Below are 16,551 nucleotides of genomic sequence, written 5' to 3' on the forward strand. Positions count from 1 at the left end.
ATCAGCTTATATGCCATTACTTCAGATAAATGTCCAATGATGAAAATCCTTTTCCGTTGTGCTCGTGGCTGCAACAAGTAACAATCACCTCTATTGGGGAATAACTGCAAAGTGAAAAGTTATTTTGGTTTTGGTTTTACATTTTGGTTTCTACTTGAGCGGTAATTCTGAGGTGCCTCTGACTGCTGTGACCAAAAAGTTTCCAGAGGTGCAAAAAGCAGATTCTCAAAATGCAAACCCTGTGCCCACTTATATTAACAGGCAAAGAGTGTGCTGACACCACATACGCAAGCTTTCTAATATGACTTGTATTGCCCCTAGAGAGGATGCCCTATTTTTTCAGCATTCCATTCCTAAAAGAGAAAATATACAACAAAAGGACAAGTAACATTCCTCATTAATAAATATATAATCAACTTTTGCTTATATGCACATCGAGAAAATTTCTAAATCAAATTCTTGTCTTAAAACCATAAAGAGGTTAAAACTGGAGAGAATCAGATTTTACTCATTATTTTTGCAAATATATGCAACTTGGTGTTCTTAAGTCTAACCACCTCTCCTCTTCTTTAGAGGTTGACATTCTATACTGTATTCCTATGTAATATATTATTTGTGTTCACACTGCACACATGTAAAAAGACAGGCAGACATGGAGATTTCATAAGTACATTTTAGTTCTCCTTGAAAACTGACAAACTAATAAACAAAACTCTCAATGATGATATTTTGATTTCAAAGAATCAGAATCAGAATCAGAAAGGGGTTTATTGCCAAATGTTGAGCAGGTTTACAACATTAGGAAATTGCTGCGGTGCTTCAGTGCAAACATAGTGTCATAAATAGCACTTAAATAGACATGAAAAAATAAAAGAGATTTTAAATGAAAGAAAACTCATGCACAAACAGATAATAGTGGTAAATGCAATCTATGTAATGAGTACTATAGTTACCTTGTCTATATGCATTGCAAATCTTACCAGTAATGCTGTTTAAATTTCAAGGCCACTTTTTTTTCATAAAAAGCTGCTTTTGTGATTGGAAAAACAGCAAATAGATCATAATCAAAAATTCCAACATTTGGAATTTTGGAAAAGCGACAAGAAGTGGAGGTAACTGAACTTTCTTAAAGTAATAAGATATTCAGGTAAATTGTGCCACTGGACTTAAACCTGATGATGTAGGAATTTTCTCACACAGAAAAAAATACTCTTATGCACCACACTTTCATACATAAATGTATACATCATACAGTATTATATTACTTTTCCTCAACGCTTGCTTCAATTGATGAGTAAGAGAGATGTGCTACAAACAACATGGAAAAGGTAGGTACGAGAGTGAAAGTAGTAGAGCGTAAACTGCCTGGCAGAATGTGGCATGAATGGAAGGTGCTCCTGATGAGTATTAATGGTATCAGAAAAATGCACCCAAACATGCACAAGGTGGGGACAGCAAAGACAGGCTGTAATGGATGTGGCTGGCTCTCACTAGTGGAGAATCTAGTTGGACTGCAACACAGCGCATAGGTTTCTGGGTATTAAAAATTAATGACTATCTCAGTGATTTACGACAACACAGGATGCTGAAACTCAACTCAACCTTCCTCAAGATGGATGCCTAGGTTGTGATAAAGGAAGACGATGCAAGCCTGGTGGACTACTGGTGAGTGGGACATCAGAACTTGACCCTCAGTATCTGCAATATCCAGAGGTTTTCACCTTGATGACATGATCTACATGACATTTACCCCATTAAGTGTTGAGAATGGTATAAAGACTAGAATGAAAGATCACTAATTAATATATCTGGATTTAGAAGGTATTTTACTGACACACAATGCATTTTCTGTCCATATATGTCTGAATCCATATAGGTCAAACTTAACACTTGTTCCACTGAATGAAAGAAAACAAAATGGCTGAAGAGAGAGCTTAGCATCTCCATGCTTGTTAGCCTACCCTTAGGCTTTCCATTTTAATACGTCCTTGTCCGCTCATATTCCTGATACCATTTTTAGCTGTGACTATCTTCCTAATAGTGTACTCATAGTGCAGTACAGCGTTTTAAGTCAACGTCTGTGAACTTGTGAACATTAAACAAGAAGTTGACAGAGAGGCAGGAGGTAGTTAAATCATATTTACAATCATGAGATATGACTTGCTGACTTTAAAAAAACACTGTAGGACTGCAAAGAGGTCTAAGTAGCATGAATCATTTCTTTCTTATGAAAAATGGCACAAGCTTTAAGTAATTCTATACAATTAAGCTACTGTTGCTTTGGCTGTCTTTTTTCCTAGATGGCGCAACAGTCATGACTGATTGAAGCCTACACATATATAGTGTAGTTTCACAGGGCCATGGATACTTATTCAGTCAAGGAGTTCCTTTGCTTTGAATAATGTATGGGGCTCATTTATGCAGGAAAAAAATAGGAAGTTTAGCATTCCAGTGTTTCTTCAAATGTTTCTCCAGGCCAATGATTTCCATTGGTGACTCAATGGTTTTGTCTTGGGAATAAGCAAAAGCCTGCCAAAATACATGATCGTTTCTACTGAATAACAGATAAGCCTATGGCCACAATTACAAATACACCTTTTACTAGAAATCAACCCTTCATTCTGCGTGCACTACATTCCCAGCCCAGTAAGTATGCATTTTAAGTACTGTGCAAACATATAATAACATGAAGACTGCTCAATATACTGGAGTTCTTTTGGTCAGTTCTACATGTCTTGATGTCTTTGTTTAGCAGTAAAAATGCTTTAAGATCCACTTCCACCTTGGATGACGAGGATAACAAGTAATTATGAGTAGCTTTCTCAGTCTCATACAACTGCAGTGATCACTGCAAAACAAATGTATAATATCCGTGTCCAGTATGTGTTTTGCAAGCATATAACTGCAGTAAACAAAATATACTATGATGCAACATCATTGTATAGTCATATCTATGGCAGAAATCAAATAAATAATCAAATAAGTATTAGAGCTATGACTAGCTATAATTATTGAAGAATCTCTCAGCTATTGGTACATTAGTTACCCCTTAGTCATCTTTGAGTCTATATTCTTTAGTCTATGGAATAATATTATGGATGTCCTGTATTATCCAACCTACAAGACTTCAAGATGTTACATTTTTATTTCTAAAACACAAAACAGCACCAGCAAAACCTCTCTGGATACCAGAAAATGCAAACTCACTAATCGATTAATTTACTAAACACTTGACCTTAAAAATGATAGTGATTTTCCATTTAATTTAATCCCAGATTTCCTGTTCATTTTTCAGCACATAAAGTTCGTAGACTACGTGTTAGAAATTTCCATCTGAAAAAGCATACCAAAATTCAGTCAATAGTTTCACAACACTGAGGTCAACACAAATAACCTTAAGCTCTGTGGACAAGGGACTGAAATAAAAACCATGAGAAAAAGTAAATATATTTGTATTTATATAGACCTAATTAACATGTATTTTAAGAAGTGTCTGCAATAGTGTCTAAAACTGAGCAATTGGAATATTATATTTCTATTACAACAGTTATTTGTACCTTATGTACCAATGGAAGAACAAGTTGTTTAACCCAACTACTGCTTTTGTAGTAATACCCCATAAGACAGCCTGATGTCAGACATAACAATGTCTCACTGTAAACATATATAGTGAATCACCCAACCTGACTTGGTACAAAAGACAATTCAAATGACATCTTCTTAAAAAAGGTTGTGCCAGTTCCCAAGTTGCACCTTTGTTCAGACAGTCCTGACATCATACCATTCATTTCTCCACACTCTACTATACAATGCTAAAACAGAGAATGTGCCAAGGGTCAGCCACAAAGTGTTTTAGCCATCTCTGCTGCTCATCTATCGAGCTGGGAGAAGTGCCACAGTGAGCCATATTCCAAATGGTTTGTCAGTGAAATATTCAGTGGCAGTGAAGGAAAGCAGAAGCTCTCTGTTGATATTTTCAGAGGTTTCTGAAGCAGAACAACAATGACTTCATGTTTACCCCTCATTGATAATGAGACTTAAGCTAGAGACAGAGCTCTCCTCAAGGATAATGGTTATATCTAAAACAGGATTTACCACCTACCTACTCAAACAGATTCCAGCCAGACCTCCAATCAGTGTCTCATAAAATATCAGCTGGATGACTGCATCCCAAAGCCACTGCCATGAATATCAACAGTGACTCGCAGAACACAGAGGAAATAAAGGCATGAATGATGCAGAGTGTTTGTGGTTATCAAACAGGGTAGGTCCATCCTGCGTGACCCATTCATTTCCACTGTATTCTCATCACTGCCAGTGCAAACAGAGATGAGAAAGAATAACCTTTAAATATGGACAACTCCCATATCATTGAAGTGATTCGATTTGGGTAGCTGAATATACACCAAAGAATACACCAAAGTGTCTTGATGCATGCTCAATCATCCAGGTAAATAGATCCCAAAAGTTAATTCTGTTCATCTGGATGTAGCGTTTTCAGTGGGGGAAAAAACAATCCCACTGAAAATGCTACATCCAGATGAACAGAATTAACTTTTGGGAATACACCAAAGAGCAACATCTCACGTAGAGTTAAAGATACAAACAAAATGACACTACCAAATGGCCGTGAAACACTCTACAGTTAAATAAAAGACCAGCAGTAACTCAGATGTCAGCCATATTCTGTTGTCCTTGGGTTTTCACTAGTTCAGGATAGTGTAAATCACATGCATGTCTTGCCCTACCAGTGGAGCTCCTCACTTGCAGGTGAAAATAATTGAATGGTGACACCTTGTGCCACAGAGGTGTCTTTCAACTACCAAATATAACTTGAGAAACACTTGATAAGAATTGTAGCTTAGCATGAGTACTGTGGATAAAAATCATGTGTTCCTCACATTTATTACAAAAACTCTCAATTTAAAGTAATTTGAATTCTTTATTGTTTTTTACTTTCAGTAATTATTTACATGAAACAACAGCTGGCATGGTGATATGTAAACCTGCTATGTATTACAAACTGCTCAGTTCACTAGCCATGGCATTTCAATGGGCATTAGCAAGTCTAGTTAGGTGCTTTAGCCTGAAGGTAGTATGACTAAGCCTTCTGTACATGTTTTTATAGAGCAGGTAAATTGTAAATTATATTCATTTATATAGAACCTTTCTAAACTTACTACTAACTCAACATATTTTACAATTATGCTTTTAAGTATATGGTACATTCATGCAGTACAACCATGAACGTAATAAGCATAAACACAGGGATGGGTTGTTAATTGTAAATAAATATTGTTAGTACACTATTTTACTCTCTATTCAGTGTCCACTGAGCCACTGGCAGTGCAATATAGTGCTCTCTGGCTCCAGAACTGGTAATATTGTTCCACATTTTTCACAGTACTACTGCCTACTATCTCCATCGCAATATGCAGCACAACCACTTATCTTGGTACTTAATGACTGCCACAAGTCATTCACTAAACAAGTAGAAGCAGATAGAGTGCTGTAAAAATTATTTTCTCCCTTGGAGATTTATTTCCATTTATATTTTGAGAATTTGTTTTTTTCTTTGCAAATAACACACAAAATGTGAATTTTCCTCAAATCATGTTTTTTTTATTTTTTATTTGTTAAACAGGGTGTTTTTAAATGATCGTTTCATTTATTAAGAAAAAAAAATTAAACTCAAGATCAGTTGAAAAGCAAAGTCAGTGTGGAAAGGGTTACAAATGCATTTTAAAGCTTGGGGAATCCAGTAATCTTTACTGAGTCATTATCCACAAATAAAGAAAACCTTCAAGAGTGGAGAACCTTCCCAGGAGTGGCCAGCCTAACAAAATTACTCTAACAGCATATTGACAACTCATTCAGGAAGTCACAAAAGAACCGAGGACTGCGAGCCTCACTTGCCTGAGTTTAGCTCAGTATTCAGATTTAACAAAAAGGAGACTGTTATTTTTCGCCAGGAGTGTTTTTTGCGTGGAACTCTCCCATGTACGCCATTTTTACCCAAAGACTCATTTCAAATTTGCCAAAAAACATACACATCTTCAAGATCTCCAAAGGGGTAAATATTCTGTGCAGTGACAAGTCAAAGGTTTTTGGTTTTTGGAAAAGTTCTGTCCAATTTCTAAAAAGAACATAATTCTAACAATCAAATGTGGTGGTGGTAGTGTGATGCTCTAGGGCTGTTTTGTTGCTTTAGGACCTAGGCACCTTGTTATAGTTGATGGAGTCATAAATTCTGCTCTCTACCAGAAATTCCAGAAAAAAAAATGTCTGGGCCCTAGTTTTTGCCCTGAAGCTCAAGTCCACTTGGATTATGCAATTGGACAATGATCTGAAACACACCAGCAAGACCACTTCTGACTGGCTAAAAAGAGATGGCTTTAAATGGTCTAGACTTAAATCCACTTTAGATGATCTGGCATGACCTTACACAGGCCATGCATGCTCAAAACCCTCCAATGTGCCTCAACTGAAAACAATTCTCCAAAGACGAGTTGGCCAAATTGATATGAAAGACTCATTGATGTAGCACAACTAGTTATTAGGTTTGGGGGACAATTACTTCTTTGAATAGGCTCAGGTAGGTTTGCGTGAAATCGTCATTTTAAAACCGAATTTCTATGTATTCAACTCATCTATGTCCAATTATGAAAATATGTTCGGTAATCTGAAACATGTAAGGGTGACAATTTAAAAAAAACAAAAAACAAAGAAAAGAAATCAGAGTAGGGGTAAATACCTTTTGACAACACAGTATTTATTATTCAGAAAGAAAAGAGAAATGCTTGTGCAAAAATGCTGGGATTACCCGCAGCTGCACATTTTACCTTAAAGACAGTCATACCTGTATAATATACACATACTGGCTTTAAACTTATTTGTTTCTCTAATATGTGCAACCCAGGGATTTTTTTTCGTGGTGATCTGTGTATTTGTGGAAAAAAGTCATATTGTTTCTAAAGCTGAGCTGAATGATGCTAATTATTCTGCTGCTCACATCTTCTGAAGTTCCCGCTGGCAGTGGCTTTCTTTATGTCAGAATGATACTGCTTTGTGTTGCCCTTGACTGTCTTAATATTAAAGCAAAATAACCTTTGAGGAATTCTTCTACCTACAGCTCGGAAGCAGCAATCGTTCATTTAAAATGTATTGCCAGAATCACATTAATGCTGTACTTTCCCTGGAATAAAAGCTTTTAACTCTTGACAACCTGCTGCTGTCACTTGGCTCCCATCACTATATTTGATTCCCGATGTGAGATAGAAACACTTTCTGGTTCAGCTTGGAATGTATCATTGTTTGAATTTCTTGTTTTAGGACAACTTTGATAACCTGAAGAAATTTACTGTCAGGAAAATGCAACAAATGAGATCATGGCTGCCTTCCAAGCAATAATGCATTTCCCCAAATATGCAGTTTCTCAGTGCTATAATTTATTTGCAAATATGTGTTATTAGAATATAATTGTAGCAGTGTTTTAATCTTATTAAATGACTGTTTAATAAATACACAGACAGTGTTGCCATTCATGTCAAATGAAACAATCAAATCAGAGGTCAGCTCCACAGCTGCCCTCATCCTCTGCCTCCAGTCCAAAACTTGCTGCCCCTGGTCCACCTCTCTAAGTCCAAATCTCAACACCTGCTGTCCTTCCAAGCTTCTGCATCTTTGCCATTTGGTTGATGAGGCTCATCACAGGCAAGGCAGAGGGGGCTCACAGCATCAGCCTTGCAGGGTGCTCTAGGCATGTAGCTGTCAAATGTGGACATGGACAATGCCATCGCATAGCAGCTCCACAGGCCTTATTCCCACCCACAGAAGCCAGCAAGGCGGAGGAGAATAATTTCTGTGTTGCTTTCATCATCATCCAGTGGCCCCTGCTTGGGGGAAAGCTCAAAGCAATGCATGTGAATGGCATGGTTTCCTACATTATGGACTGACTAGCTCACTGACAGCTCATCTTGCTCAAGGGCAGCGTATTGGATACACTGTGGCGCAGCACAGGGTTACTCTATTGTCAGCTTTTGGTTCAATTTCTAAACCTCTCTTTTAAAGATTGAACTTGGGGTCATGGCAGTGCAACAGGTTCTTTGATGACTTCTCTGCTGTGGGGTGTACATGTTAGGATAGGAAAAGGAGAATATTAAGGAGCCAAAAACCTAACATCTGCTACAGTCACAACCTTTTGCAGCTTGACATCAGCATGACAAAGGAGCTAGTGGATTTCAGCCAGTCACCATTCAGCGTGAGGAGTATGAAATGGCTGGTTTTAGTTAATCCAACATGTAAATCAAGTCAATGTCAAGTCAATATGACAACCATAGTATATAATTTGCAATATTTTCATCCTCATCAAATCACTCATAATCCCATCCAAAGAGCATGAAGGCTCCCTTATAATTATGGAATTGACCACCCCTTTTAACATAGAAATGTTTCATCGCAGTCTGATAAAGATGAGCTCTTAAAGCTTGTAGGCAGTGGTTTCTCCAGCAAAGTGGCGTGCTTCACAGGTAAGTAAAAGAGCCATTGGAGTTGAAACATGAATGACTTGCTTGCTTTTATTTATCTTTTCAGAACAGACCAATTTTTGGCAGAGATAATGAAATTCTAAATTGTCTACTTAAGTATGATTCACAAGTGACTCTCATATAAGAAAAGGATCCATATTAATTATTTTTAATTGTTAACAATGTGTGAAAGTTTAAAAACGATTGATCCAAACAATGTCAGAAAACAAAGCTACTGGATTAATGTGTTTCTCTACATATGTCACCAATCTATAAAATCTAATAAATACATATCATTTATTTTTACATATTGGTGTGTATTTATGTATGTATTCATGTGGGTAGGCAAATGTACCGTACCCTATCTGTCATTCTTTCACAGGGATTCTGAATTTCTAACACCACACCTGCTTTATTCTGAAACAAAATGAACAGCAAGCCAGCAACACTCAAACAAAATAATCTCACAGTGCAGAGTGGGGAGATGAGAAAAAATAAAATATCATAAAATGCAACATTGACACATAGTTAAATCATATGCTGGAGTGCTATAATAGAACACAGGTTCAAATATACAAGTGTTAAATCTGATAAGAACACTGTTAACCACTTAAAGTTCTTAAAAGATGAAAACAACACATAGCTTTTCACAAAGAGTATGAATAAAATGAAAATAAGTCATAATTGCATTTGTATTTGTATCACATCAATAGTAGGGTACGCAACCCCTTCTAATTTTCAATTTGAGCACCTCAGCTCTGTGCATCCTCAACAAGACATTAACCAGTAAGATCAATAACATTCAAGGGCAATGAGCAGAATGGGCTAAACACCGAGTTAGGCATGCTATAACTTATCTTCTGCATGTGCACCTTTAAAACAAACAAGCACTAGTGCGTTCTTATATAGGTTATGGTGACCTTTAGTAACTCATGTAGTACCGGGCTTGATTAGCTGTTCGGACCAAGACATAGAAGCTATAAAGACGGAATCAGTTCCCGTGCTGCACAAGAGGAAATCATATTAGTGATGTGACAATGAAATATAATCCGAGACTTACTTTAAGACGGCGCTGTCTCCCTGTCTGACGGTGATGTTGTCTTTTAATACAGAATCCCCGCTTCTAGCTGGAACTCCTGCAGGTACAAGGAATAACAATTTAAGTCCGATGACGACAAGGCATTTCCCAGACACCGCCAGATAACCACAAATTCCCATGTTTTTATATCACTGCGCAACTTCCAAGGGAACTTGAATGTCTGATATTCCCCTTTGCGTTTTGAGCTAGGGACCGCAAAATTCCACTCCACAAACAAGACGCAGTATAGCCTGCTGGAACTGCGCTCGACCTGCTTTTGCTTCAAACGAAAAGCCTCGTTATGAAATCCCGTAACCGTGTCTTTGCGTCCGCCAGCCGCTCTAGGAAAATGACTTCGGAGGAGAGAGAAAAGCACCGTGTTTCTCAAAGAAATGCGCACCGTCTCCTCAGGTTCGAACTGTAATCGCCGTGAAATGGATGCTCTTGCACAGATGCATCAGCCAAGACTCCCTATATATTTTTTCCTCCTCTCCCTCGGTGTTTTCTTTCCTTGGTGCTGCACGGGGGACAATATTTAAAGCTGCAAATACTCAAACAAAAGGCTGAATTCGCTCTAATATCTTCTCTCTTGTTTAGCTCCTGGAGTACTCTCTCTCTCTCTCTCTTTCTCTCTAATCGCCAGGTAGCATCACTTGCATGTATTATGTGGAGCATATGGTCTGCAGCCTGCAGGGCTCGCATATTCATACAGTTAATGGACAAACGGATTCAGGAACCACCGTGCATCTTTCAGGGGCGTATATAGAGGACACTTTTATTTGGTCAGATGAAAATAATTATTTCTTAGGGGACTGATTACCACAGGAAGGAAACAGGCATTTAAAATGATATTACAATCTTAGCTTTCATTGGTATAAGATGGGACAGGCAACAAAAAAACAAAAACGAAATTGGTCAATTTCACAGTCATTTCATTCAAACTGTTCCCATCAGAGTACGATTTATGATTACTTCGGAGCTTCACATTTGCCCCTCCTCCCACGGTAAGAAGTGCTTGAGGCATGATTTTTGTTGACGTAGGGTTTGATGATTCAAGTGACCAAGTGTTCTCAAATGAGATTACTGTTTCTCTGTTTTTTCGGGTCAAGGACAACTTCAAATGAATAGAATGGTGCTGTAAGAAAAAAAATTATCATCCTCAAAACTGTTATTCTTAATATGAATTCCATCAAATGGGTCCTGTATTTCACAATTACCCCCCCCAAAAAAAGGAACCAACAAAAAACAACAACATTGTGTTAATCTGCTGTAAATATAAATTCCTTATATTTACACACACAGATTTGCGCTGTGTGTGCAAATCTGTTTTTATTATTATTATTATTATTATTATTATTATTATTATTATTATGGAGTAGAATGTGAAAACTATAAATTGAGGTTGGATACTTCTGATTTTCCATTAAAACAGTAATCACGTGACTATGCGCTCTGATAAATAGCCAGTCACCAGTTAAACCCTGTGAAATAGAGTCAGTTGATCAGAATGTCTTTCACCTTTATATTTCATACGAGAATTTATGAAATGATGACAATTCATTCATTCAAAGTCTTACTTCAAAGTCTAGAACCATCAAAATTGACATTTTAAAATGTCATACTGACCTCTACCTGTAATGATTTACACTGATGTCTTTAATTAAAAGAAGCATCGATAACTTGTAGATTTTTACAAAAATCCAGTAGTGAATCATTTTAAATTAATGTTAACCACTTTTAAAGGCTACAGGGCGATTCTTTAATGTAAAATATATAAAGGTCTTAGTTCAACAGTTTAAAATGTTGAAATAAAAAATCTATCAACAGAATATGAAGAATTAACAGCTATAATATGCTAAAGACTTCTATGCATGAGTTCTGGATAAATATCCCCCAAGGTAGCATGCCAAGCAATTGGTGCTCTCCCATATCAACATATAATACCTCTTTGTACTTAAGATGGAATAGCAAATTGATTAATTAATTAATGTCCAGTCTAACCACAATACAACTTCACAGAATAAAAATGTATTACTGTCAAGAAACATATTTTTAATATACACACATCCTGTCAAACATGTTGAAGAACAAGCAGTTAAAGAATGAAACAAAGAAAACAATGAATGAGGCATTTGGCAAGTGGCCACTGGATTCCATACCAATTGGAGATTGATGTTAAAGGCTGAGTCAAATTGGGCTAAGACTATGATAGCAATAAATAGGATCAAGACAAGCCACTGTGTGTTATGTGATGGTCAGTATTTTAAGAATATTCTGTATAGTGCACTTTTAAAGGAAAGTGTTAACATTAATGAGAAGCTGAACTTCACTGAGCCACATTGGCTTTGTTTACTAATGTGCTCTTGCTCTTTTCTCCGCTCCCCATCTGTATGCATGGAGGGGTTGCAGGCCACTAGGGATGAAAGTGGCACTTTGCTGTGTACCTAACAGAAGCTCTCACGATTACTATGACAGCTTTTGAGTCTCATAAGAAGATTGAACAAGATAATTTCTTTACCTCAACATCAATTTGGGATGCTGTTAAGATATTGGATAGAAGGCAACAAATGACAATGCACTGAAAGCACTGAGTGTCATCACTCAAGATACAAGTAACACATGATGTTGTTCCTTTCTAGTATCAAATGCTTGCGCAAGTGTGAAAGCAGCAATGGGTTCTTCTGTTCATCAGACTTTTCACACACACAGCCAACTTGACAATACAAATATTCCTACAATATTGTCTATTGCCAAAAAGACAATCATGTAGCATAAAGCAATGCTTTTTGAAGACTTTATTAACCAATTTTATGATTGAGAACAAAAACTTCAGCACAATGTCATTAACCATGAAATATATAGTCCACAATGTCCTGTATATCCCATTTGTTACCATTTCTAGGCAATAGGTAAATGCTGTTTCAGTTTCCAGAATTTTCCACCCCAACACAAATTACTGCTGAGTTCACAAGTCGGTACCTTTTGTTACGTTCATTTTATTTAAAGTTGTTATTTAGAATTTATGACGATGTCTTGTGCCAGAGAAATTGGGTAAAGATAAGACTTAATTAAAATGATAGTTGCTTTTGATGCCACACAAGTCCTGACTATGCGCACAACTTAATGGTTTTTAAATTAAAACCCCTCCCTGACCTCAGCAAAATGTGGTCTTAATTAGAGTCAAGAGTACAGGGTGGTTGTAAGCTCAAGCACTTGTTCACAGATACTTCTTTGTTTGATTAGAGCTTCATTTGGTCACATGGCATTGCTCTAACACCATTGTGGCTTCTGTTTCCACACTGCTTTGCACAGCGAGGATACAGCGGGTTTAATAAGAAAACAGAAGCGATGAGGAGTGGCTGCTATGTGCAGTCAGCTATCAGCTTGTTGGAGTACTGTTCTGGGAATATAAGACTGCAATCCATTTCAATCCGTGTCATGTGTATTATCCTTTTGCCCCTCATTGTGCTGCCTTACAGCAGGTCAGGTGAATCCGATGACCTTGCCAAATCTCCACCACAAGTGAGAGAGCCAAGCATGCAGAAATGACAAATTATAATGGCATTGTTTGTTGGATATCCCACATGAATCATTCTTGGTGTATCACACAAACATAGAGGGAGAACAGAAGATAAAAAGAATGCTCAGTTGTGTGGCCTTGAAAAACTGTGCATGCACTAAAACAGGAAGTGGACATATTGATTTTAACAGGCTGCCTTTGTCCTTCATTCAACATCTTTTACAACTGGCTTTAGCCATATTGAATTCAACTCTTGCATTGTGTTTCATTTAGTTTACTTATACATGCAGTGACATCATATAATTTCCTGCTGCAACGTATTAACACCAGACCCTGGGTGGTTCATTCAGACTATCCATACTAATCTTCATTCATATCATGCAAGGATGGGCAGAGCGAGCAGACAATGGACGGGCCTCATACCAAAGCTAGTTAATACCCATGCAAAAACATGGAGAGACTGAATAAAGAGCATCCATTCAATGGATTCAGTCATCTGCAGTAGTTTAGATCCTTCTGGCACACAGTTGTAACATTGCACAACATATCCTTGAAAGAGTGACATTCTGTGGTTGGTCCAGCAAAATTTTGGGAAACAGTTTGAAATGTAGTTGTGTGTGGTAGTATCCATAATCTTTTACAGCCTTTCTAAACATCAAGTCCCAGTAAACAAGAATTTTAGAATAGCTTTCTGATCAGTTCTAAGAGAATAAAAAAAAAATGCAGTGGAATTCTGTACAAAAACAATGTCTTGACTTTTAGTACTCTATTTTAGAGGTAATAATTTGAACTTGCCTTCCCTTACATTTGTGTTTCATTTGGGCTTTTCTGTACTTTTCAATAACTATACATACTATGTATATGTTCATTTCAGAAGACAAAGGTGGCTTTTAAATCACTATTAAGTCTGCCATTACTTTTATGAATTTGCTTCATTTTTCACTGTAGGGCATCATTGTTACTGGTAAAATCTGGTTTGCTTTGTAATGTAATTGGCTGAAATGGAGGGCTTACTGGGTTTTCTCTTTGAAGGTAGACATTCCTTCTGCTGTTTTCTCTTCCCTTTATTTTTTAAATTAAATTGCTTCTTGTTTCAGGTTTGCTTTAAACTGTGTAGAAGCTTAAGTTCTCCTGGCATGCAGCGCTACACATGATTTCAACTTTGATCTCAGATAACTACATCTGCCACAGTCTTGACTAATCAGACAGCTAGAATCAGATATGTTTGCTGCAGTCGCAGCATGCAAAACAAAAGGCAGTTTGTCTGTAGCCAGACTTTAAAATTTAAGGCTGCTGCTTTCTTTGCTCTCACAAAGTGTTTTGTTTTTTTTACTCTGATCTGATCCAGGTCCTCCAAGTTTTTTACCTGATAATGCTACGTGATGTCTTGCAAAGTCAGTTGGTGTAGACAAGAGATAAGGACTGAATTATTAAAGATGCTGGTACCTTTAACTGATCTAAATGCCCAGACATTCTGTGTTATCAATAGGTGCAATATTGTGTGTGCTCCGAACATGCATGTTCAGTAAGTATGCTGATACATTATCTAGGCTTCCTCTGACCTCTGCATGGCATTATTGTGAGGATGGCTGAATTAAAAATATGAGTTCAAATACGCTGCCCTGACATGAAACATTTTTACTTAACAGAGGGTTCAGTTAAAAAGAAAAACAAAAAAAACCAAAAAGAACAAAAACATTTTCTTTTTCATTCCAGTCTATCAATATTCCAACAATTTTACCATCTTCTGACTACAAGTAATGGACACAAAAGCTGCTTTAAGGTCAAAGCCAAATCCCCCTGTATACAGCTTTTGTGAGAACCTTGAAAATATGAATGGTATCAACAAGGACTCAGTGTGCATTACTGTGTGTGTTTTTTTTTCACTCTAGTCCTTGCATGTTTATTCTTTGAAAATACAAGTGAATGCATTTGATCCCTTCAATATTTTCTTTTCAGTTATTTCAGTGGCACTAAATAGGAGGCAAATGCTTATGCAACACACCTTATTTGGAGTAAACCACATCTAGGATCTATGCCATGTAAATGATGGCTTTGAGATGGCGTTTCAACAGTTACCTTAGGGGAAAAGCCTAATAAGGTTTTGGAGCGTGCTAGGACAAAGAGATAAGACTAATGGAGAGCAAAATGATCTGGCAGTATTTAGTTATGCTTACAGCACAGAAGCTTTCAGAAACAGCTTCATCAGTAAACAATTACCTCTTTCATTTACAAACAAACAAAAATACCAGTGTTCTGGGTCATTTAGACAAAGTTTCATTAACAGGAAATTACTTTGGTAAGTGTATTTTTTAAAAGTGGGATTCTCTTCAGCAAACACTGTGGTTATCCAGTGAGTGGGGCCACCAATTCTGCCAATTTATCAGTTTCATTGGTATTAAATAGTTCATCTGTATGTATGTAAATGTAGGAATATTTAACTCTACACTGTTAGAAAAAGCATCTTGAAAAAACGGTGATATTCCGGCAGCTGGGGTGCCAAAATACGACAGTATAATTACAGAAAATAACTCCCGCATAAAAATACGGTTATTTCCAGTAATGAAAATACAATTAGTTGCACTAATTTGACATGGGATCTCGCCTTTTTCAAGTGCCACTAAACATTAAATTAGGAACATGTTAATGTGATTAAACAATGAAATCATCTATAAATAGGAAAAAAAAAACATCTTAAAAAAACTGTAATATTCTGGCAGCTGGGGCGCCAAAAATACGACCGTAAAATAACAGAAAATAACTGTCCCATAAAAATACGGTCATTTTCAGTAATGAAAATAGAGTTTGTTGCGCTAATTTTACATGGGATTCTGCCTTTTCCAAGTGCTTTTAGACATTAAATAAGGAACATTTTAACATGATCAAACAATGAAATTACCTATAAACAAGGTCACTGAATGTGGCAAAATGAATCATAATACGTAAATGTACAGAAATATACAGTTAACATTTGGTTTAAATAATAATGGATTGCATGCCCTGGGACAGACTGACAGAGGCGAGGGTGCCATATCGCACCATCGGCCATCACTAGTAGGCGAAGAGTCTTGACCACGGACACAACGAGTGTCCGAGCCGGGGTGCGAACCAACAACCTTCTGATCACAAGGCGAACTGCCAACTCTTGAGCCACGAACGGCCTAACTAGCAACGATAATAATACTTATGTGATGTAACACAAGCTTATAGGGATCATGTTATATACTTTTCCATAGCATTACATTTGAATTCAACAGTTCAATCTTTCAAATAACGGACAGATATTTGTGAAATCATGATACATTTGTGAATGTATTTTAACAATCGAAATATGCATATGCACAGACAGATACATTTAATAATCATGAAAATTATGTTGTATTACATCACAGTGATTTAACGTTAATTTACATTCAAAATGTGAAGTC

At 36.9% G+C, this 16,551-nt stretch overlaps 1 protein-coding gene across 1 annotated transcript in view; it reads right to left on the reverse strand.

The window, feature by feature from the left end:
* The window catches only part of opcml (opioid binding protein/cell adhesion molecule-like), a 291,320-nt gene extending 281,109 nt beyond the window's left edge, over positions 1-10,211 (reverse strand). Inside the window, exon 1 of the mRNA XM_005740161.1 lies at positions 9,586-10,211. Coding sequence (XP_005740218.1) covers positions 9,586-9,743 — 158 coding nt within the window. The 5' untranslated portion in view covers positions 9,744-10,211. The remainder of the gene's footprint in view (positions 1-9,585) is intronic.
* Between the last annotated feature and the right edge of the window lie 6,340 nt (positions 10,212-16,551).

Source organism: Pundamilia nyererei, unplaced genomic scaffold (genome assembly GCF_000239375.1).
Source record: "Pundamilia nyererei isolate P.nyererei 1_Seehausen unplaced genomic scaffold, PunNye1.0 scaffold00097, whole genome shotgun sequence".
In the NCBI taxonomy this organism is placed as follows: Eukaryota; Metazoa; Chordata; class Actinopteri; order Cichliformes; family Cichlidae; genus Pundamilia; species Pundamilia nyererei.